The sequence below is a fragment of the Hakea prostrata genome, chromosome 8 (assembly GCF_041222555.1).
Source record: "Hakea prostrata isolate BN-2017 chromosome 8, UWA_Hpros_2, whole genome shotgun sequence".
In the NCBI taxonomy this organism is placed as follows: Eukaryota; Viridiplantae; Streptophyta; class Magnoliopsida; order Proteales; family Proteaceae; genus Hakea; species Hakea prostrata.
Window position 1 is genome coordinate 16,865,867 of NC_142607.1, and position 25,333 is coordinate 16,891,199.

General features: G+C 38.5%; 1 protein-coding gene across 2 annotated transcripts in view; it reads left to right on the forward strand.

Moving 5' to 3' along the window:
- The window catches only part of LOC149007303 (transcription factor MYB3R-1-like), a 33,751-nt gene extending 8,624 nt beyond the window's left edge, over positions 1-25,127 (forward strand). For both annotated transcript variants that reach the window (XM_089166310.1, XM_089166309.1), the window contains exons 5-12: positions 4,035-4,129; positions 4,261-4,364; positions 9,669-9,797; positions 9,918-11,748; positions 13,199-13,542; positions 22,451-22,559; positions 23,557-23,793; positions 24,385-25,127. In XM_089166310.1, the coding sequence (XP_089022436.1) occupies positions 4,035-4,129; positions 4,261-4,364; positions 9,669-9,797; positions 9,918-11,748; positions 13,199-13,542; positions 22,451-22,559; positions 23,557-23,793; positions 24,385-24,519 (2,984 nt within the window). In that variant the 3' untranslated portion in view covers positions 24,520-25,127. The remainder of the gene's footprint in view (positions 1-4,034; positions 4,130-4,260; positions 4,365-9,668; positions 9,798-9,917; positions 11,749-13,198; positions 13,543-22,450; positions 22,560-23,556; positions 23,794-24,384) is intronic.
- The last annotated feature ends 206 nt before the right edge of the window (positions 25,128-25,333 follow it).

Here is a 25,333-nt window from a genome sequence, read left to right on the forward strand (position 1 = left end):
GAAAAGCCACAAAAGCACAACCTTTCTACCCATTGTCTTCGTCATTAAAAATTTTCTCCAATTTGGGGGGGGGGGGGGGTGGGAGGTGCTGATGTTTTGCACATGAAAAGGTGTTAGAGGGATCTCTTTCAAAAAATTGGAGGAGTAAGAGGAAATTTTAAAAAAAGGGGGGGGGGGGGGGGAAGCACCCCCTTGCCCCAAGGGAGTTCTGCTCTGTTTGCCAGAAGGATCGAATTCTCAGTTTCAGACTGGTTTCAGTCAGGTTCAAATGCTGACATGCCAGGTCTTGTTTTGAGGTATCGAAACTGGTTATTTATTTATTATTTATTTAGTTTTTATTTTTAACCTTGAGTTTTCCGTAGGTCGAATACCTGGTTTCATTGAAACTTGAGTTTTGATTATGGTTTTATATCATAGAGGCCCAAAATCAGACAACCATGAGGTTTTGGTGAGTTTCTACTTTCTACTAAGATTTAGTTCAATGATGAAAATTCTAGCTATGATGGCCTAGTTAGTCAATTTTATCTTAGAGTTTTAAAATGATGAAAATACTAGGACACTGGAATGAAGGGGGTATGATCAATCTGCAAATAGCCATATCCACTTGCATAAAGATGTTAGACGATGAAAAAGTTATCTAGAGCTCCAACTATCAAGTGTATGGTTCACTTCAGGAAACAGTGTTCCACTATTTATAACTGCACTACTCTACTATTTCTTTTATAAATACACAACTACAATTACATGGGCCCCTCTTTCCATTCAAGTCACTGCTTTTCATGGTTCTAGTTTCGAGCAAAATGGTCAAAATTTCAGGTAAGTCCCCAAGGAACCAAGATGAAACCAGGGATTTGTATTAGAAGTCCCAGGTTTAGACAATATTTCAGAAATTTTGGTGTTTTCGACCAATATGTCAAAATTTTCGGTAGTTTCAAACTTTCAACCAACAAATGCCAAGTTATGACCAATTTTAGCAGTTTTGGTAAGAAGTTTTAGTCGTTTCAACCAGTTTTGACCTGACCATCAGTTATTGATTTTTACCCCAAGAATCCCTGGTTTCGACATGATTTCTACTCATCACGCCTTATCCTGGCTTTCAGCTGGTCAGAACCAGCCTTGAACCAGTTGCTTGTGTAACCATATAGATGTGTGCGAGTTGTGTTAGGCATGTTCCTCTACCATAATCTATACAACCAACATTGATGCATGGAGATAGATGTTGAGCAGTAAAGAAACATATTATGGATAAACATAGTGTAGCTGAGATTGGGTGTTGAGGATGAGTGGTAAAACTAGAAAGGACAAAACAAGGAAGACCATACTAGAATTGATTTAGAGTAGCTTCAATACTTGATTGGCTATGAGAATATCTTCTAAGGAGTCATGGGTATGTGCAATGGATGCCTTTAGTTGACCCTATACATAGGAGTCATTTGACCAGATTTCAGGGAGTTATAAGAACTGGGCAAGAAAGACATGCATAGCTTAGTGTCATGAATATATCACTGAATAGAGCCAATTGGAGGGAATTAGGGAAAGATCTATGTAGCCAAATGCACTTTGTGGTGACATAACCAAAGCTTGAGGTATCGATATTGGGTATCATATCAGAATGGTGGTTTCAAGGGACACCATAGCATACCTGGCATATATAAGATACATTAAAGATATCCATGAAATGGTCATGGTACACATGGAATACACTTTTGGAGCAAAAGAATTGAAATTAACTATATATAACATGTGTTATGCGTAAGCACTAAAGTTGACGTAACCCCCAAATTGAGGGCTGTAACAGTTGCAGGATCAAATAATTGAATTCAACAGGCAAGTTAGAGCTTCTGAAGCCTGTGGTTAGGGTCTTGGGGTACTGTCTAGGGTTTTAGTATGTTCAGGGCAGTGCTGAATGGGTGTGGCTAGGGCTTGTGGGCTTAAGGCTGAAGAGAAACAAATCTGAATCTGGTTAATTCCAAGTTCAGATTCAGTTTGCCTAGGTTAGGGAAAATCTAGGGTTTTGAGTTCTACGGTTTATAGGGGGTGATTAGGGTTAGGGAATGGGATCCTAGAAAGGGAAAGGAATTGGTGGGAGGGATGGGGGACTAAGGGCTAGGATTTTGGGGAAGAAGGTGAAGTGCCGTAAGGGAGAAAGGGAGCGGGAATGGAGAGGTGTGGGTAGGGGATGAGAAAGGGAAAGTGGTTTGGATCTTAGCATTTTGATGGGTAACTAGGGTTGGGAATTTAGGGCTGCAAAGGAATTAGGGTTTAGACTAGGGTTTAGTTGGTTTAATAGGGCTGAAATTGGGGTGGAGGGTCACAAGGTTTTTTTTTTTTTTTTGGGGGGGGGGGGGGGGGTGGGGGGGGGGGGAAGAGGTATCTTAAGTTTGAGAGAGATCACCAATGGTTAGGTTGGCATAGATATGACCTTGAATTTTGGATCTCTAGTGAAGTCCAAAAATTCCAGAAAATTCAAGAAAAACAAAAGAGAGGGTGATATGAAAATTAGGATAAAAGATAGGGGTTGAATGCTAAGCAGAGGGTGGGGTTAACTATTCCTAAAGGAGGTGGGAGTTGCAGGAGGGGATAGAAGATATGGAAATTGGGGTTTGGGGTTTAGAAGGGTTTGAGATGAGGTAGGAGATGGGGATTGGGTGGCTTGATCACTTGCTGTATGTAGTTGGGGATCAAAGAGCTGTAGAAGAAATAACACCACAAAGCTGCTGCAGGGTTTCCTTCCACCTGGAAAGGAAACCTCAAAGCACCCTCCCTTGGCTGCTACTCTTCTCAGTAATTTTATTCATTAACATAAACTCATTTGGTTACATGCCTGAGGCTTTATTTAGAGCCTACAATGAAGGACTTAGATTTGGACTCAGCTTTGGAACCACTCTACTTTGTTTAAGACTTTAATCTACTAAGGCCTCTCTCTTAGAAAGGGAAACAAACTAGGAATTATGTTTTGAGATATCTCCAAACTAAATACAACTGCAATTAATAGAACTTCCACCTTTAAGATAAGATTCCAACTTAATTACTCCCAACTAAACTAGGACTCGTTCATAAGTTAACAAGTGCTGATTCAAATAACAAGATAAAATTAGGACTGGAGTCCCAATAAGACTCTGATTCTACTGAGACCAAATTGGTCTGGACTAGGGTACCGAAAATGCACTCCATGTAGTTTGGCTTTCCTGTAGGCCTGTAGGTTTTTGGGCAGCAGCCCTATACTTGCTTTCGGCCCTTGGGACTTCTCTTGGGGAGTTGGGGTGTTCCTGCACCTTCATATCAAAAGTGGATAACAACGTATAATAGGAGAAGAGACTGTCATGGATTTTATTTCAAATCCTTGCAAATATTCAAGTTTGATGCATCAACTACCTTATTTTTAACTAAATCTTTTGATTTATAACCCCCCCCAAAAAAAAAAAAAAAAAAAAAAAAAAAAAAAAAAAAAAAAAAAAAAAAAAGAAAGAAAGAAAAAAATGGTTAAATTCAAAGATCAAGTTTTTCTGGAACGCTTTTTTTCTTCTGTAAAATCTCTTTCAATCCCTAATCTTAGCTTGTTGTTATGCTGACTATTGTTTTTGTAGCATCTTCTGAATCATTTATTGAATGTAGATGAGAACCTTGAAGTCCAATGTCATCGTTGGTTTTTCTCCCCCCTCCAGTTAACTGCAAAATTTAAGAGTCCTGGTTGGGAGTTTCATTATTTTTTGCTGCCCAATGATTCTCCATATCAACATTGATAGTCACGTGGGCCTTCAATTGCTGTGTCAACCTGTATTGGTTCGTATTGACTGTATCAGTCTGTATCGAGCCATATCTGTTTATGCATAGCAATATGTGTTCATACTCTCACAAAACCCTTTCACGTATATATTGTATTGGTCCCTGCTGATACCATTGTATCAACTGAGATGATATGATATGACCAGACTGATACTTTAAACATGGTCAATGCTGTGCTTAGTTGTTTTGTGTGATTGTGTAATATTTACTATCTATAGGTTATCTAACATGTGTAGTGCCTCTTGTAGCGGAGTGTTTCAAAGATAGATCAGATGTTCAATGCCTCCATAGATGGCAAAAGGTTTTAAATCCTGAACTTGTCAAGGGTCCGTGGTCAAAAGAGGTGTGCTGCTTGGAACATTTGTTTGCCCCTTTTTGCTACATTCTTACTATTATTTTATCTAGTGAAAAATTTCTAATGACTAGAGTTAGTCTTTTTGTGCAATGCATTATAATGGACCTTCTGATGTACAGGAAGATGATGTAATAATAGAGTTGGTTAAAAAATATGGGGCGAAGAAGTGGTCAACAATTGCTCAAGCATTGCCTGGACGTATTGGAAAGCAATGCCGTGAAAGGTATGATTTACAAATCACTCTAGATCTTTTTCTTTGAAGTTACTCAAAGCTTATGTGTAGTTCATGTTCTGGCTTATTTTCTATATCGGTCTGAACTTGAATCCCAGGCATATAAATCTATGTATCTGCACTTTATAATTCTTCACAAATATTCTGAACATTGCTACAGGTTCTTTCTCCTATTAGTTGGCTGTCTATCGTTCCACTGTAACTTAGAGACAATGAGCAATGTCAATGCATCGTTAGTTGTACTTTTTTCTTGAAGACACAAATTAAGAGAGAAGAAAATGATCTTTTAAGTATTACTATCGCTCTGAGTTTTTCAGCGGACGATGCCCATAAAAGTAACTGACAGCCATATGTTAGCTACAGCTTTATTCCTTTATATCTACTTCAGAGATAAATGCACTAAATGAAAGATCTAGTGATGTCATCCAGAAAGAGAAGTTCTATCAAGAGCTTTCCTGCTTTGGTAGTTCTTGATGTTAATGATGCTACTGTGATTATGAAGGTTTGTTGATAGCAAGCATAATAAAGATTAATAGTGGGAGTGTTGTTGGTGGAGGGCTGGATGGAAGAAAGAAATAGTTGCAGGGGAAGGGGGAAGAGACCACCCATTTCACACTCAATGAGAAACTCAAAATTCTATTAGACTTACTAAGGTGACTTCTAATTAGAGTACGGAACTAAATCTTGCAAACTCAAACTCTAATTCTATCCAACTCCTATGTAGGTAATCGAAAACAAATAAAGAGTTGCAATAGATATTCTAACTAATCCCAACCTTGTTGGATGTATGTACTAGATTTTGCTAAAATTTACCAAATTTTGGAAATCTGGTCCAGGACGAAATTGAGTCAGTTTTGTCGAAATTTCGGTGTTTTGGTGAAATTTTAGTGAAATTTGGGAATTTTTAGGAATTTCAAAGTGTTGTAATCGTAAATTGTTGTTGATATTTGACTACTTCTCAATATCTGTTCCTGCATTTTAATGAAAGTTTAATGTTTTCTTATATATTTATGTTTAGATTTGTGAAAATACATGATCTAGTTTCGTCCATATACAACCTGGCATATGCGAATCAAGAAGACCAGTTTGTGTTAGGTTTTAGTTGAAAAAAAGAAAGAAAATAACATTGCCATTGTGTCTATTGACCCTAAATTAGGGAGTACAGCAAAAACTAGGATAAAAGATCACCTCAAACCCACTGAAACCATCATATGAAACATGTCACACCATTGTACCATGTTTCGCTGAAATCTTGGTCAGAATTTCGGTAACTCAGTGTCTCAACCAGTTGAAATGAAATTTCAGTTCTTGGTTGGATGAAAACCCATTGGACCAGTTAACTCTAGGCTGTCTCCAAATCCTACAATGTCACTCCAATTAACCAAGTATACTGCATCAGTCTCCTTCAAAAAGAACATGACTCCAATGTGCAATATAGGCTGCAAGGTGACCCAGGGCAGCAAGGGCGTTTTGGTCATTTTCCAGGTGCCCTACCCCATCTAGCCTAGTCTCAGAAGCTCACCAGGATTCCATGGCTACTCTTACTTTGCTGATTGGGTCACTCACTCACTCCTTGATGAGAAATGACAGAGTCCTAGTCCTTCTGGGAGTTTGTGTTTGAAGAGGACTCTCTTAGTTTATTTGAGTTCAGTTGTAGTTAGTAGATGATAAGTCTTATTTGAGATGGAGTCCTACTTAGAGTAGGGGCCTTTTCAGTAGTAGGCTTGTTTCAAATAGGATTTCCTTAGGTATCAAGTTTTACTAGGAGTTCTTTTGTTTTGGCTATATTTCAAGGCCAGTAAATGTAACAATTCAAATTTGATTATTGAATAAAAATTGCAGAGAATTCATGGCCAAGGAGGGTTCGATGGGTTGAGTAGGGTTTCGAAGAGGATGAAACCCTGTGGCAGCCTTAGAGTGACTTATTTTCAACATTATTCCAGTATTCCAGCAGCACAGCACTTGTTCTTCAATCCTCAAGCTGCAGCAGGTAAGTGTACCAATTTCCACCCCAATACCCAACCCTAGAGCCTTCCGCAGCCCTCCTCAATCTTCTCTCTTCCCTGTGGCATTTTTCTAGAACCTTCCCAAGCCCTAAAACCTAAAACCCTATTTTCCCTAACCCCAATTCCAACCTCCCAAACCCAAAAAATTGTCCCTGGTTCATGTGCAACACTAAACCCTAGGTCTGAAACTGAATCTGCAGAAAACCATAGTTGCAAGGTGTAAACCCTAATTTGCTATAGCCACAGGATCTAAGGTCTGCTATTCATCAATAAAACCTGTAACAGTGGCCCCTCCCTCCTTCGTTTAATCAACCCACATCTCACCATCAGATTAAGCCCAAAGTGGGAGGAATCCTTCCTCTCTCCCTCTCTCACATTCTGTCCGAGTCATATCTCCTAATTCGACATGTAGGCCCTTTGACTTTGGTTTCCTAGATTATCTAATCTAACACTAAAAGTTAACGGACTAAGAGATGTCTGGTATTCACATCAATCCATCCTATTACCCTCTATACCGTTCCATCTGACAATCTCTAAGTGGCCCCTTCCTCCTTCTCAGCTGAAACCCTATCTCGGTTCTGGTTTTACCAAGTTGCTGCCAGCATTGACCCTTTGTAGAACCCTTAGCCCAAGGGTACATCACCATTAGTGCCTCACTAATTTGAGGATGCAAACAATTCCTGAATTGAGCTACCAATACCTCTCTATCTCAATCAAAATCAGATCAAGTAGCACAATGGTAGAATCGAGAAACAAATTCCTCAAACGTCAGGTTCTCCTGTTTAAAACTTTGGAATCCTAAGGTACATGTAGCCAAGTATGTTTTGATCGTGACTTCATGCATTTCAATCCAAATATCAATTAACCCTTTACTGCAGTCAGGTTCTTCTGTTTGATCCACCAAACTTGAGTTGTGCCTTTCAACTTAGCTTCTACAAGTAATACTTTCTTGGCCTTAGTCAAACCATTCCATCTAGATAAGGTCTCAAAACTATGAATCCAGTTATGGTACTAACTACTTTAGATCATTATCCCCATAAATTTTAAGATAATCCTACTTTGATGCTCTTTAAAGTTCCATAATCATCGTAAGATCCAATCACATGTAGGTTTTTTTCCTTCTTTTTTTTTGGGGGGGTGGGGGTGGGCGGTGGGGGGTGGGAGAAGGGGGTTAGAGGGGGGGGGGTGGGAGAAGGGGTTAAGGGGAACCAAGCCAATTTTAGAGGTTGCTTTACACCAATGATCGGGGAGATCAGAAAGAGTTATCTTGAGCTGTCAGACCAATTATGATCGTTTGTGAAACGTTCAAGATTCAATCGAGTTAAGTCCTCTATCAAGACGACCCTGTAAGCTTGTCTAGATGGGCGAGAGGTGAGGGACGGTCTTCTTGAAAGGGTCCTCCAACATTGGGGTATGATGTATTTGTCTCAAACCACAAGCTTCGCAGGTGCCGAACTGGATGTAATCGATGAATTGTTGTGCCAATCATCAATCCCAACTTGTTTCATTGAAAGCCTGCAGGTCCAGACTTGATGGCATTTGGCTATTGTTTGATGTGTATTGAGAGGTTCAGGATCGATCTTTCATAGACCATATATGCTCGGGGAGGAGCATGAGGAGGATCCCCATGGTAGTATTTCTCTGTTTGAAGATTTCAGTTGACCAATAGAAGTTTGTGTAGATTCCACCCTAGTGTTGATGGGATTGACGTTGGGAGAGTATTGATTTACGTGAAGGTAAACTTGGAAGAACAATGTAATTTTTTTATAAGAATTTTTTATGTGAAAGGAATAAAGGTGGGGCGGGGGTATATACTTGTTAACTAATTCCAATCCTTGTTTGACCAGATCCCATTGGACTGGTCCATTTTGATTTTGGGAATTCAAATCATATTATGTAAAGTGATATAAATAACTAAAAAGAAAAGGAAAAAAAAAAGATAGCTGAACTAAATATACTAAATAATGAATTCCAACTGTTATTCGACCATATTGCATTGGAATCTAGGTGCAAAATTTTGCCGACACAAGGGGTTTCTCTGGCTGGTGAAACCAGCGAAATCCTGAAATGTTGGCAAAATTTAGCCGACATTTGGGAGGGTTTTGGACCAGATTTCGCCCCCCAGTCGACACCTCCATGTGTTCAAAGTCTAATGCCTGAGACAGGCATAAGCAGAGTTCAATCAAATTTCAGAATACTAGAACAAATAAGAACATAATAGTGGAACCATAATTAATCCGACTCAATTTCTTCTGATTCATGTTTAATAAATTTTCAATTAATAGCCTAACAGGAGAGTAAACCCACTTAAAACAACCCAAAAAAACCCTTAGGTCTGCAACCACCAACAGAAGGAACAAATTTTCAAACATTATGTAATTCGAATATAGCAATTACTGTAGGGGAACACTGTTAAAGAGATAAGAATAAACCTTCTTGAGCATGCATTTTTGCAAGGAATTCAAGAGGAGGAGGTATTTATCTTGATTGAAAGGTGAATTAGTAATGCAGTTGAGAAGTCTCAGAGCCTCTTGTGCGCAGATGGGTTGATTTCCTGGTATTTTCCATCGCATCAACAGCTGTAGAAACTCAAGAGGTTGTTGTATCAACTAGATGATGAACTCGCAGAACCAAAGCTCAAAAACCCTTATTTTCCCCCTACTTAATTCAGTTGGATCAAACTTTCCTAAACAGGGAGAAGACAAAACTGCAGCGCTGTTGGTTTCAAACCTTTACTGTTCCTTCTTCATCTTCTTGAAAGTTGTAAAATGGTTGCTGGAAACTAAAAAATCGACTGTTCGGAGATTTATTGCTGACATTTGGGAACTTCGGTTTTGCTTGCATGTTTCGTGTCACCTTCTACCTACATGGCGGTATTTCATACCATGATTGGAATGGTTCTTTGATTCAAATCATATTAGATAAAGTGACTGTGCATCAGTTGTTAACTTTCACGCTCACTCGTGTTGATTTTCAGATGGTTTTATTTTTGAATCTTATATTTGCTAGTTAAGTATGCTGCAGAAAAAAGTTGTGGGTTACAGTTTTTGCCAAAAGTTTCAAAATTTTCAAAGTTAAGTTGCTTGGGGTTGTGTTCATTTTTCATTTTATTTCGACAGCTGGTCTTTCTTCCATCTTAGAACTCTTTACTGTTAGGTACTGGAGCTCTCTGTGTATTTATTATGACTTTAACCTGTTCTTGTCATGATCAAGTCGTCTTGGTTTTAATATCCTATGATAATAAAGGCACCACAATCCCTAGTTTTCATGTCAAAATAATGATTTTCAGGTGGCATAATCATCTTAACCCTGCAATCAACAAGGAAGCGTGGACTCAAGAGGAAGAGTTGGCTTTGATTCGAGCTCATCAAATTTATGGTAACAGATGGGCAGAGTTAACTAAATTCTTGCCTGGAAGGTATGCTTTCTTGATATTGGTGCATATATTACTTCTGAAGTGTTTTTTTGTACTAAATTTAATGTGTTATGAAAGTCTTTACAAATATTCAAGCATCTTTTATTCCTATGTGGCCATCAGGACAGACAATGCAATAAAAAATCACTGGAACAGCTCTGTAAAAAAGAAGTTGGACTCGTACTTGGCCTCAGGATTACTTGCAAAATTTCAAGGTCTACCTCAGATGCCCAATCCAAACCAGCGCATGTCTTCATCCTCACTGAGGGCACAACAGAGTAGTGAAGATAATAGTGGCCCCAAAGATATGGCAGAACCAGAGGAAATATCAGAGTGTAGCCAAGGTTCAACTGCTGTTGGGTGCACAAGTTCTGTGCATGACATGCTTCATGCAGTTTCAGAAGAAGCACCAGAAGAGTTTATATTTACAGAGGGAGCTTGTCAAAGAAAGGGGCAAGACTATAGTATTTCATCATGTTCTAAACAGTATTACTCGTTGGAAGAAGTCCCTGAAATGCCTCATGAACTGGTAGTCTCTGTCAGCCCTTCAGAGCAAAGCATATTTCCTGAAGTTCAAGCCTCCAACACCAATGATTACCATTTCAGTTCGCGTGAGTTATCTCATGCCAGTTCAGTGGGGATCCTTCAGGAAGCACCAGGATTCTTTGAAACATCAGCACAATGTATGGCAGGTGTTGATGAAAGCCACAAAACAGAATCTGTTCTGTTACGGAACTCAGTGGGTACATGTGCATCTACTTCGAAGAAAAATATGGGTGTTGATGCTGATGGACAGGATCATGTATCAATGTCCAAAGGTGATGATAGTGGTGGGATTACATTTTCAGAGTCAGGGATTGATGGATGCTTTCCTTCTGGTAATCAGCTTAACTGCTCAAATGGCATTGACTTGGATGCTTGTGTCAATTTGTTCCTTTGCGAATCAGACATTCAGAGCTCTGAGGCAGATAAAAGCTTAGCATCACAGTCCTATTATCCAGTAACATCAAGTTCTCAGCCTCTATCAAGTGTTCCTCCCCTTCTTTGCTCTGGGGACAGTAAACTTGTACATGGTACTGAATACAATGAGCAAAAAGACAAGTCTGCTGGAAGTCAAGAGTCGGGGCTTATTACAGGTTCATGTGGTGATTTCACCTATCTTAATGTCTCTACAAGTTCTTGTAATGGTGATATGGATAAGTTTTGTGTGGACACCGAACGAGATCAGTCAAAGGATAATCCAAAATCAGTTATGGCGGACATTTTTAATTCCTTCATTTCTGACTCAACAGGAAATCTTCCTTGCGTGGATGTCAGCACACATGCTCATACAGAACATCCGGATTCAGAAGCTCTATTTTATAAGCCTCCTCTTTTTTCAAGCTCAGAGATTCCTTTTGTTAGCTGTGATCTCATTCCATGTGGTAGTGATTGGCATCAAGCATATAGTCCTCTTGGGATTCGCCAACTTTTGATGAACTTCTCTCCCCCTTGTGGCTTATGGGATTCACCGGTTCGTGATGGTAGTCCTGATTTTGTTCTTAAAAGTGCTGCCAAAAGCTTTACAGGTACACCATCGATTATGAAAAAACGGAACCGTGAGCTATTATCTCCATTGCAAGAAAGAAAAAGTGACAAAAGGCTTGAGAGGGATGCAAATCAGGGAATGCCTTGTATGTCTTCATTGGCCAAAAACTCTTCTTGTCTGGATGTTGTTCTTGATGAAAAAGGGGATCACGTGGCTTCTTTGGATCCAATTGAGGAGTTTCTTCTATCTCCAGATAACCAAAAAATGAATGCTGGAGCCTGTGCCCAGGATAAGGAAAATGTGGACCATGCATTTGAAGCCAGAAAAGATGGTTCTGCATTTCTGGAAAGAAGGTTTTCAGAGCAAAGTTTTGATGGTAGCATTCCTCAGGAGAAGGCAAGACAGGGATGTTGTGACATGAGTAAGGTTGATGCCGCCCTCTTCTTTTTTAGTTTTGTTGCAAATTAGTGCAAAAATATGCTTCACTGTAGAGTCAGTTTTCTTTTAAACCTTACGATATGCTAATAACTAAACTTTATATTATATTTTAGTTACTAGATGTAATGAAATTAATCTACTAGCTGGTTTCATTTGGACTTGCTGACCTTGTTAATAGCTAATAAGCTTTTTTGCCTTAGATTGGATTATTTTTCATCAGCTAACTTCAATGTGCTGTCTACTGTTTTTTTTTTTTGAAACTATATAGTATTTGTGTTTGTGAAGATAATAACAAGCATGGTTTCATTTATTGGGTTCTATGTGTTTTCAACTTGAGCAACAAACTGTGACAATGACACTCCATTTCATGGAACCACATGGTCTGTAACATATCTAACAATGTCATGCATGAGAAAATGTCAGCACTTCCTTACTAAGCATTGTTCAGCTTTATTTCTGTTTTTGATTGTCATTTTGTAATTACCAACTTATCCAGCTACGTTCTTTCCATACTCTGCAGTTGGTGGGACTAATATATTCCTAAAGACATACTTTTTTGTACATTATAAACTACCTGACAGCTTTTGATGGTTTGCTTAAGGTCACATCTATTTCTGTATGTTTTCTATTAAAATCTATTATAATGTGTTATTTCCCTTTTAACTATAATCTAAGAGTTCTTCCCCAAACCCCCCCCCCCCCCCCCAAAAAAAAAAAAAAAAAAAGAGAGGGAAACCATAAATTACATGCACCCCCTTCTAATAGTGTGGATTACAAAAAATCCTAGTCCATTGAAGTGATCATTTTACCCTTTTATTTACTTTGTATTTTCTTCTAGGGCCCTTGCTTCTATCTTCCCATTCTCATTGAACCCACTCTTGGTCGAGCCTACAAGCAAATTGAACATCCAAATTTTTTGCTGATAACGCAATTATGAAGGCTGAAAGAGGAAGGCAGATCTGAGAGCCCCACAGTGAAAAGAACTCACTGGCTGCAGCTTATTGGTTTCCTTACATTTGTGAATTTCCATTAGCTATCGTTGTCTGGAGCAAGTTGGTTCACCTAACAGTATTTTGAGCTAATTACATAAAGTGGTAAAATTGTCTTTTACTCCTAACTAGCAGTTCCCTAGCACTGTTAAGTTTTCATGACCCAAGAGTAATTAGTCCAATTTCAAGAGCACAACATAACTGGCTCCAAAACCAGGGCATGCATGTAAAAATCTTTATTTAAAATTATACTACCTGTAAATATGAAGTATCTTGATATCCTTTTTTTTTTGGGTGGAGCCAGAGTTCAATTGATTCTGCTTGTACGTAATTATTTTCTTGATGAAATTTGCATGTCCTTGTTATTGTTTTTCTGTTGTTGCTTTTCCTTGTGTTAATTTAATTTCAAACATTCATTTTGTTGATTTTAATATCTAACTTCTTACCAGGTGCAACAACCTTCCGGAGTTCTTGTTGAACAGAGTGTGAATAAAATGTTATTTTCTCCTGATCGAGATTCGTATACATCAAATAAAGCATTGAGTGCAGGTACCAGAACTCTAAGAAATCAAAGTTCCAGAAATGTGGACACCATGTCAAGTCAAGGGGGCCATTTGGAACCTTCTTCTGGAAATCATTGTCTTCCTGTATTTGTCTCTCCTACTATTCGGGAAAAGAGGCATGAGAACAATTTCGTGCCACTTTTATCAGCACAATGCGCTCCCTCATCAAGCCCACTGAAAGTTGCATCTGAAAGCGGTGTGAATAGTGTTGATTCTGAAAGCATTACCATGTAAGATTCCTAACTTTTTTCCCCAAGAGTGTCACTGACTCATTGCCTGATGTGTACATTACATTTTGGTACGACTACTTATCCCAAAATCTCAAGCTTTTAAGGACCCAGAACAATGCGTGCACACCCCAGCGTGTGCAGGCCGAAACACAAGGCTCTGCATGTGAAACCAAACATGTGGAAAGTTTTTACATGATAAATTTGCCCTTCATTTCAATTGCCTTTTGTAGCATTATGAAACATAACATTGCTGCAATGGGCGGTTCCATGTTGTTCCATTACCAAATCAGCTAAATGCCATTCTCCTTCTTTCAGTCATTGTTCTTGGAATCTTCTCGTGGAAATTGTGAAAGTACTTTTTCTGTGTTTTCCAAACCAGATCAGTTGTCATTCTGCCGCATCCTGTCATGCCTTTGGAATCTTCAGGGTGGAGATTATAAAATTAAGTACTTTACCTTCCATTGGCATTAATATAAACAATTTGTGCATATAATAGACTGGGTTGATGAAGCTGTTGATCAAGCACCCAGACAGTAGGCAGGGGAGATGACCTTGTGGGATCCTCAAAGTTAAGTAGTAGGGGTGCACACAGTGTTGGACAAGCCTTCCCTAGTGGGACATGATTAGGTAATAAATTTCAAGTTTCCTCATTCCAATAACTTTTCCTGTATCTCAAAAACCTTCCCCATCCAAGCATACACCCCATTACTCTGAATCTCTCCAAAGCTATTCAACCACCATAACTTATTTTCCTTATGCATCCAAATCAACTACCCCAAAATATGGAAAGCTGGCCCCTAGTTGAACCTCTTCATTATAGGGCTACATCAAATGGTATGAAAGCTCGATTAAGGGAAGATTCTGTCTCTTCGCTATCCCATTCCTTTCCTTTCTTGATGAGTACCAACCATGTTAGATCACACCACCAACAATTGGCTAGAACCTGAACTGGCTGAGAACTAGAAAAAAGTGATGATAGGTCTAAAACCTGGGTTAAAAGACTTGAGACCAGGGTTGAGAAGAGTGAAGTCAAATTTGACAAGTTTGTTGAGGAGGCCTGATGTGAACACAAAGACACCCTGGCCGAAACACCAAGTGGGGCCCCTTGGATGGATCCAAGAAACCTCCATTGGCTGGCCGAACCTTGTAGAAGGGGTATTTTGGGCATTTTAGTCCTCAATTTACTCCTGAAAATAAATTAGGAATTATTTCAAATTTGATTTGAGAAACCATCTAAATAAAATTCAAGAACATAAAACTAAGAGAACACACAAGACTAAAAAAGACACAATTAGATAAAAGATGTTCAACTAGGGGCACTCTTGTAGGATCTCAATTTTAAGGTTAGAAGAAGTATTCTGGTTAGAAGATTAGAAGGAGATGCTTGGGAAAGACAAAGAAGAGAAGAAATCAGATTTGGGATATAAATCCTGTATGCACTGCCAAACAGCACCAAAACTCTTATAAAAAAGTCTATTAAATCAAATCATATCTAATTGGTTGGGGGTGCATTACATATTTATAGGCCTTCTAAATTCCTAATTTGACTTAGGAAAGAACCTGCTAATCAAAAGACTCAGTAAAGTAAATAAAATCTAAACACAATTCTATCTACCTAAACTATCCTAATCTAACTTAAGAACTTAAATAAATATTGAATTTAACACTTAATCATGTATACCTTGCACACCCACTTTATGAGCTAATTAGGCCAATCACGTCAATAAACCCAAAAAATAAGAGCTTAATGTCTATGGAAGCCACACATGAACCAAAATTAAATATTTTTAGAGCCTAATAATATAGTGCATCACTACATCAATCCCTAGTTCCATCAGATTTTGGCAATGAGTGCAAATTTGAAGACCTGCATCAACCGAGATGTATCTAATAGACCTAAAAGTGTGGAAATATCTGAATCCTTAGGTAATCAATGTGACCTCTAAGTTTCTTATTTATAATAATGTGAAATATACAAAGTTACATGGTTACCCTCACTAAAAAATTGAATAATAATAACTTGAATCAAAACTTATAATTTTACCAACCCACAAATAAACCGAACCAACCAACACTCCCCCTCAAGTTGAGGCATAGATGTAATCATGCCCAACTTGCTCAAAATAGGGTAGAAATTCCTTCCTTTAGTCCTTTAGTAAAGATGTTAGCTACTTGATCTCTAGATCTCACAAAAGGCATGCATATCAGCCCTTGTTCCAACTTTCCTTTGACAAAAAATCTATCTATCTCAATATGTTTTGTACGATATGTTGCACTGGATTATTGGCTATATTGGTGGCAGCCTTGTTGTCACAATATAACATCATGGGATTTGTAATAGGAAATCCAATATCTTTTAATAGACCCTTCAACCATAAAAGTTCACATACTCCTCGAACCATGGATCTATACTCGGCCTCTATACTAGACAATGACACCACATTTTGCTTCTTACTTCTCCAGGTTACTAGATTGCCCCCAACAAATGTACAGTATCTTAAATTGATTTTCTGTCAGGTGAACTAGCCTAATTAGCATCAATTAAGCTTCCACTTTCAAATTATCTGAGGGTGACATAAGTATTCCCTTTCATGGTGTGGATTTCAAATACTGAAGTATTCTAGTAACAACATTCATATGACTCGAGTATGGGTCATGCACGAACTGGCTCACTAGGCTTACTAAAAAAGCAATGTCAAGTATGATGTGAGACAAATAAATCGGTTTTCCAACCAACCTCTGTTATCTCCCTTATCTACTAGTACTCCACTCCCTCTTTCTCTTTAAGCTTGATACCTGCTTCAATTGGGGTTTCCATGGCTTTACATCCCAACATTCCCACTTTCAAAAGTAAGTCTAGGATATACTTGTGTTGGGACAAATAGATGCCTTTTTCTGACCTCAATTCCCAGGAAATACTTGAGTTTCCAATCTTTAAACTCAAATTCCTTGCCGAGGAAGCTCTTCAGCTTTTGTATTTCTGCCCCATCATTCCCAATGATGACAATGTCATCTACATAGACCTATAAGAAGCGTGATGTGAGTTCCTGACCTTTTCACAAAGAGAGTATGGTCAGCATTACTTTGCTTGTAACCTATAGATGCCACGACTTTTTGGAGGTGTCCAAACCAACACCGGGGAGATTGCTTCAACCCTAAATTGACCGCTTCAACCAACAAACCTTCCTTTTTGTTTTGTTAGCAGAGAATCCATGTGGGATTTCCATGTAGACCTCTTCTTTCAATTCTCCATGCAAAAATGCATTCATTACATCTAATTGGTGTAAATCCCAATCTTGATTCTGAGCTACTGATAATAAAACCCTAACTGTATTCAATTTTGCAACAGGAGCAAAGGTCTCTTGATAATGAATTCCATAAGTCTGAGTGAACCCAAAAGCAACCAATCTAGCCTTCAATCGGTAAACTGAACCGTCCATGTTTTGTTTTACCACGAACACTCACTTATAACCTACCGGTTGTTTCCCTGAAGGTCCCTGAAGGAAGAGTAACCAACTCCCAAGTACCATTCTTCTTCATAGCTTGCATTTCCTCTACCATTGCTGCCTTCCAATTTGTATTAGCATAGGCTTGCTGCCAAGCCATTGGAACAGGTGCAGTAGATAAAGAAGATATGAAGGCTTGGTAGGAGTCAAACAAAGAATCATAGGAAACATATTTATCTATAGGATGCTGAGATATGAAGGCTTGGTAGGAATTAGACAACGAATCATAGGAAACATATTTATCTATAGGATGCTAAGTACACGATCTGATTTCTTTTCTTACAGCAATAGGGAGGTCAGAAGAAGATACCTCAGGGATGACCTAAATCTGGATTAAGAGATTGGAGTGGTAACATGTCAACCTTCTCTACCTACTGTTGCCGACTGGTTTTCTTCCTCAAATAGGTTTGCACATCCTTGCTTTGGTCAACTTGCCTTTGAAAGACCTTAATAATCCTTTGAAAGACCTTAATAATGTGCCTTATAGGAGTGGTCTCCCACTGGACAGGATCCTCACAAGGTTTAGATGGGGAAAGGGAAGACTGGCTGTGCTGGCCGAATGCTCCCCCTGTTCAGGAATCTCTTCCTGAACCTCTAACTGGGGCTGAATATGGTTTGGTAGGTCTACATGTGATAGGAACATCCAAAGTGGGAAAGAACACCTTTGCTCTTAGAGTCTCCCCCTGGAGAGGTGTATGACATCCATGGACACTATTGTCTTCCTCGAAGGAGGATGGTAACATTTGTAACCCTTTTGAGTAGCAAAATACCCCAGAAAAATGTAGCGGAGGCCATGAGGTTCCAACTTACTCTTATGGGTCAAAGTTCTAGCATAACACACAACACCAAATATCCGTGGAGGAACTATAAAGGAAGAAGTCCCTTAAAGGATCTCACTGGGGCATTTGAAGTCAAGGGTTTCCCTTGAAGGACCTCACTGGGGCATTTGAAGTCAAGTATTCTACTAGGCATCCTATTCATGAGGTATGATGTAGTGAGAACTGTGTTACTCCAATATTGGTCGGGAACATTCATGGCAAACGAGCAATCTCTAAAAGATGCCTGTTCTTCTGTTCAACCACTTCATTTTGGGCCGTAGTATCAACTCAAGTAGTCTGATGTATTATGCCAGAATTAGAGAGGTATCTCGAAAACTCTTTTTCACTATACTCGGTTCCATTGTCACTGCGAAGGACCTTCATAGTGGCATTGAATTGAGTTTTAACCATATTATGAAAATCTTGAAAACATAAAAAAACTTCATTTTTTTTTTTGTTTTAAAAGATAAATCCATGTGGAGTGAGAATGATAATCAATAAAAGTAACAAAAAAATGATGGCCAGTAATAGATATGAGGCGACAAGGCCCCTACACATCATTATGACTTCCCTATGACAAGATGAGACTAAATCGGGAAAAAGTTTTCTTAGAGTTATTATAGGGGGATGGCCAAGCCTACAATGCCACTGGTGGAGAGTTGACAAATTGACTTGATGAGGAGTAGCAAGCATAGCAGAAGAAGAGGCTCCATTTGATTCCACCAAGTAGAGTCCGTGTCTTGTTTACCACGTCCAATCTCCTTCCCCTTTACCATATCCTGAAAGATACAGTTGGGGGGGGGGGGATGTCACTTTACAATTCAAGTTATGGGTAAGACTACTAATGGACAGAAGGTTAGTATAAAAAGATGGAACATGTAAAACGGAGGACAAAGAAAGTTACGGTGAGTGTTGTATGGTTCCCTTTCCAGCAATGGAAGAGTAAGATCCATCAGCTACGGATATTATCTTTCCCTAAGGTAGGTAAATAATTTAAGAAAAGAGAAGCAAAACTTGTTATATGATCTGTCGCTCTAGTATCAATAATCCATGGAGTAGAACTGAAGAAACATGGAAGTCTTTAAATACGGTACCTGAAGTAGCATGATAGGAATTCAAGTGTGCAGTGGAGGGAGCATTGGAAGAGGCAGCAGCAGCAGCAGCAGCTGTAGAAGATTTAGAATGCACCTTAGAGCAAGTAGCTCTTTTGGGAAAAAAACCGATATCTGGAATAGGTACTGTAGAAACAGTCTCTAAATGATTAGCCTTTGGTTTACCCTTCCATTGGGCCCTTTTTTGCTCTAAATCAGCAGGCTTTCCATGTAATTTCTTGCATGTGGCTTTGGTATGATAGGGTTTGTGGCATTGCTCACACTTAACCACATCTTTAGCTGAGTTAGGTTTGGACACTAGAACTTAACTCTGAAGAGCAGATTTTTCCACTATTGGGCTATGTAGCGTAGCCAGATGACAACTCTCCTCACACTGAACGCATAGGATTGTTCCAGTGTAGGAAAGGGAGAGTGACTCAAAACCTGTACTCGGATCTGATTATACTTCACATTCAATCCAGCCAAAAAGTCATCCACCCGAATTTTGACAACATGCTTCCTATATGCAGTTACGTCGTCAGGATTAGTAGGATGGTAGTCACTATAATGGTCCAATTCTTTCCAGAGAGACCGTAATTCAGCATAGTACTGGGCAACTGTCAACTCTTTCTGTGTGGTCTCATGAAGTTTCTTCTGCAACTCATAGGTCTGTGCATCATTGCCTCACTGTCCATAAGTCTCTTTAGTGGCCTTCCAAATTTGGGCCGCTGTATCCAACAATAAATACCTCCTAGCAAGATTCGGATGCATAGAATTCAAAAGGAATGACATGATAAGAGAGTCGTTTGAAATCCACTTTTCCTAAAGAACACCAGCAGTCAACGGTTTGGTTGTAGTGCCTGTAATATGGCCAATTAGACCTCTTCTAGCAATCGTCAAATAAGCAGAACGAGACCAGCGAGACCAGATCAAGTAATTAGTTCCATCGAACCTAACAAAGAGTAGTGAAAGAGTGGGATAATTTTCATGATTTGTCAGAACTGCAGAAACATCCGGCGTTGTCATATCTTTAGCAACTCACCAGACAAATTTTAAGACAATAAAAAACAAAGTCAAATTGATCCAAAAAAAATTTCTGATCTATTCTGCTGTAAGTTACGAATAAAATTTGCAGTAATTGTTGATCAATCCTGCTGTACTTTTCGGATCAAACCTGGCTAGAGGAATCTGAAACATTGCCGGAAGTCTAAATCTAAAAAATTTCTGTTAATTGCGGTAGAAGAGAAGACAACATCAATTTCTGCAATTTCCACAATTTCTGCAAGAAGCTACCGCAGGATGCTTCAGTCTTCAAACCAGTTTAGAGGAATCGGAAATATAGAAGGGAAGACAACATCAATTTCTGCAATTTCTGCAAGAAGCCACCGCAGGATGATTCAGTCTCCAAACCTGGAAAATATTGCAGGAAGGCTTCAAAAAAATCTCTTTTCGTTGCGGTAGAAGAGAGGACAGCATCAATTTCTGCAAGAACCTTCCGCAGGATGCTGCCCTTTAATGGTTTAAACAACGGAGGAGGGTCACTAGCAAGAGAGAAGCCCAGTGGAAGAAGAAGGAAAAAATGAGAAAGAGAGTTGCAGGACAGTCGAACTTAGAAGCCTGCTGTCATTGGCGGAAAAATGATAGAGAGCAAAAGAGCAAGAAGTCTTGGCGGAAGAGGAAAAAGAAAAAAGGAAGTCAAACTTGTTTTCCCTCTTTTTTTTTCCCTCGATTCTAATTTGCACTTGGCTCTGATGCCATGTGGAAATAATTGAATCTTTAGGTAATCAATGTGACCCCTAACTTTCTTATTTATAATAATGTGAAATGTATACAAAGTTACATAATTACCCTCACTAAACAACTGAATAATAACAACTTGAACCACAACTTATAATTAAACCAACCCACAAATAAACCGAACCAACCAACAAAAAGCATAGTGGTCAAGTTCTCTAAGTAGGAGACTTCCTCGTGTTATCTTCAGTTTTTCCTTGATTTGCTAAGGCATTGTGAATAAAACAAATCAAGGAACTAAGTTGGATTGCGGTTTGCCTGGTTCCCAAATGTATGGACAGCTGGCAGTTAAAAAACAAAGAAAAACATAGAGAAGGAAAAATATGTTACCACGGTGAAGAAGTGCAGCCCATATATAGGAACTTCCTATATTGAAGAATTAGAAGAAAGCATGAAGTATAGGGACTTCGACGGAGCAATGTCTTAGGTTATAACCTCCAAGCTTCCAGCCGTAGCAGGATAAAGAAAGGATAAAAACAAGAGAAAATATAAGAAGTGAGTGAGTCATCAGGGAGCAGCAGCAACTTGTATAGGGCAGAAAAAAATTGAGACAATACAGGTTGCCGGAGCTGCTGCTGTTTCTACTTCTCAGCTTCTCATAAATATGAGTGTCAAATGCTTCATTAGGAGTGTCAAATACTCAGGTTACCCTTTTGAAAGCTTGATTCCATGTAGCATACTTTGGGGAACTAGAATACACCATCCAATGAGAATGTGGAAAAAGTAGTGTGAATTGTTACCATAGATATGAGGTTAAAAGTACAATCTAACACATATGTGACCACCTTGTGCCCAAGTTGTAACAAAGTAACCAAGGCTATGGACCTTGTACCCAAGTTATTATAAATTTATAAGGCAACCAAGGTGATACTGTTATACAATCTTGGGTTAGTGGCTTAATATTTTGGTGATTACGTTCTATCTATGAATGAAAAAGCTTTAATGTTCTTTCTAATGCTTTATTGAGGATACATGTTTCAAGCATGAAAGTGTGTACTTAAGCTAGAAAGCAACAAAACTGGAAGATCTTAAAATTATGGTATTAAGCTGCTCAATTGATGTTGTCATGGATTGATGAGTTAACTGGAATGAGTTGATCCCTCCATCAGAACTCAAACAACTGGCAGCGCGGGTAGAAGATGTTTTTAGTTTGCTTGTATATTCTAGGGGTTTTACTTTTGTTGTTGTTGTTGGGTCAGTATTCCAGGTATTCCAATCTTGTCGCTTAATAATCGCCCATGGACTTAATTTGGAAAACCTAAGATTGTTGACTTTAGTGTAGATTAAGTCATCAGAACCTAAATAGCATATATCCACCATAGTCAATTACTTATGCATCTGGTACCCCTTATTGACTTTGATTCACATGTCATGGCATGGCATGCTGAATTCCATTACATGCAGTATGTGTATACATAATTTTTCTCATCAATACTTTATGGAGTTTGGTTCACTTTATAATATAGATACTGAAGTAACGAAAAAGAAAAAAGAAGAAAATTAACTAGAATCGTATTGGTTTATAGTTTCTATGTTCGTTTCAAAGAGTAAACCTCCACTGCCTCCGTTAACTTCCCCCAACCCCACCGCCCCCCCCCCCCCCCAAAAAAAAAAAAAAACCTGAAATATAAATAAAACCTCTCTTTTTTCTTTTTTGGTTCCTAAGCTGCTTTTTTACTCTATAATCTATATTTGGCAGCACCCCTTTTCTCAAAAGAAGTATAGAGTCTCCCTCAGCATGGAAGTCTCCATGGTTCGTGAACTCTTTTCTACCTGGACCAAGAGTTGATACAGACATAACAATTGAGGTATTTAGAAGCTAAATCTTTTTTTCTTTCTATTTTCTCATTTGCGCAACACATGCAGGTCTTTCATCACTTTTTCCTTCTGGAGATGTGAGTTCTGCCTCCAGTATGCAGAAAGAGGAGGTCGAGGGTTGGGGGAAGTACCCATTTGTTTTCAACTCTGAGGAATCTTCAAGCTTTATTTTCATATGTTGGCTTTGAGAAATCTTGCATGATGAAAAAACCAAGAAATTGAATTCTCAATCCTTAGTTGTTTTTGTTTGGAGGCTAGGACGAACAATTAGCATGATCTTTCCTGCTCATAATTTTATACCTTTACTACCATAAAAACTTGTGGCCTTGAGTAGTATATATACGAAGGTGATTTGAAGATCTGATCCTGCACCCCAACCCCTCCCTGTATTTCTTATGTTTTCCATTTTTTTCCTGTCTGTTTCTCCAGCTTTGTGTGATTGTATGATTGTCTGCACATTTTTTTTTTCCATTGGTCATGTGTTGGTTTGCATGTTATATGTTTGGTTCTGATTTAATGGGAAATGTCAAAGGAACTGCTGAGTTTTTATTTTCAAATACAGACCTTATTTTGAGATATCTTACAAAAAGCGGAACTAAGAGATTGCCTTTCTTTGTTTGTTTGTTGACCAGGATCAGCAACAAGCATTTTTTTTTTCTTGCTCGTAATTCTAAACCCCTTCTTTTAAAGATTTTTGTGGTGTTGGCTCTTTGAGCGCTAGATGCAAATGCTGAAATATTGAGTTCTTCTTTTTCTTTCTACCCATTGTCTTTTCTTTCTTTTTTTATTAATTAATTTTTATCCTGTGCGTCTGTCCAAATTTGTTTCTTTTGAGTTTACATGCATATGTTCATTTGTATGTTCTGTTCTGATCAAATAGATCAAATGTCATATTTTCCAGGGTGCACATTCGTTGCAATTTTTTCTTATTTCTTTGTCCTACCCGAAATTTCTGTGGTTCCATGTAATGAGTTGTTCTTCCCACAGGACTTTGGATATTTCTTGAGCCCTGGAGAGAGAAGCTATGACGCAATTGAGCTGATGAAACAGTTCAATGAGCAAACTGCAGCTGTAGCGGCTGAAGCCCAGGAGATTCTGGCATCTGAAAACACTGAACTACTTTCAAAGGAAACATGCTCTGCTGACCAGAATTCTATCCAAGAGTATAATCGCTCCCCAAAGAATGAGCAAGAGAACCATGTACCTCTTCCTTCTGGTGTTTTGGTATGATATGTTTTGTGATTCTTAGTTCAGTTCATTTTATTTTACAATAATTTTCTACACGTTTCCTGTTCTTTGTTCTCATTGTCACATTCTGGAGCTCCAAAGTATGAAATTGCTGATTCTGAAACATTATAATACTCCTCTAGAAATCTGCTATTGCATAATTTTCTAATCATGATCATAGCTATCTAACATCTACCATGAGGCTTTGCTTGGTTGTCTAGATTGGCAAATTCCTAACGTGATCACAATTTGACAATTTCGGGATGCAAGCTTCAGTGTAATATTTAATGGAAGTTAACAGCTATCATGACGCTGTTTGTGGGTGGGATAACTCTTTTAGATATTCACTTTCCAAACAGCCAAACACCAAATGTATGTGGCAAAGTGGCAAAAAAGTGGAGTTTTTATATGCTAAACAACCAAAATCAACTAGACTGAATGTTCTCATGGTTGAACGCTTGATTTAGTAAAGAGAAGTTGTAGGTTCTCATATTTTTGTCTCCTCTTCAAAGGCCTATTTTACCTTGTTGCCTTCAGTATTCAAGAAAGCTTTTCATTTTCCTATTATGCTTTTTGTTTCCTTTGCAGACAGAGCGGCGAGTTCTTGATTTCAGCGGATGTGGGAGTCCTGCAAAACAAACAGAGAACAGAAAGGCTGGGGGAAATGTGAATGCAGTATATTATTCAAGCCCATCTTCCTACTTGATGAAGGGTTGCAGGTAGGACAGTTCAAATGGCTAATGCCTGGAGCTTCTTTGCTTTTGAATTATACGTATATGTATCATAGTAGTATACTCTTGTTCTTTTCCTTTCTTATTATAACAAATGTCTGTCTGAATTATGTAGTAGAAATTGGTGTAGGAGGCAGCTTATAGTTTTGGAGTCATAAAATGCATAATTATGCAAATGTTTTGACTTTGTAAAGAGCAAATCTTGAAGGTTCTTGTTCTTTTTTTTTTCTTTTTCTTTCATGTAGACAATGTTTGACCTTCCTTGTAACTAATATGGTTGGTAGTCACCATCAGTTTTATATTATATATTTCTAATGGGGAATGAATGCTCTCAGAATTTTGAAAATTTTACCTGTCTGTGTCTTTGTGTGTCCTTGTAAGGAATGAATGCTCCTGTTTCTTCTGTCTCTGTATACTTTAAAGGCTGTCCATTGTTCTGGATTCAAGGTGCACTTTGCTGGTCAGTTCCAAAATTTGTACCATACACTTTCTTGTTAAAGGTGAAATGTATCAGTCTGTATGTATTGGGTAATTATATCTTTAAAAAAACTGATCACATATTACCTCCAAAATTACCAATTTTTTGCCATCTTTATTCTTTTTTTTTTTCTTTTTCATATCATTAATCTAATTATGCCCGTGTATCAGAACAGTGCCTCTGTTTTGGAATGCCGGAGCAATTTGCTCTAATGATGAAAATAGTAAGTTTAATTAATTAGATAGAAAAAAGGATTATTAAAGTTGTGTTGCTAATACACTCCATCTCCTCCCGGCACTGATCCATCAGCAGAGGCTCATGAGGCATT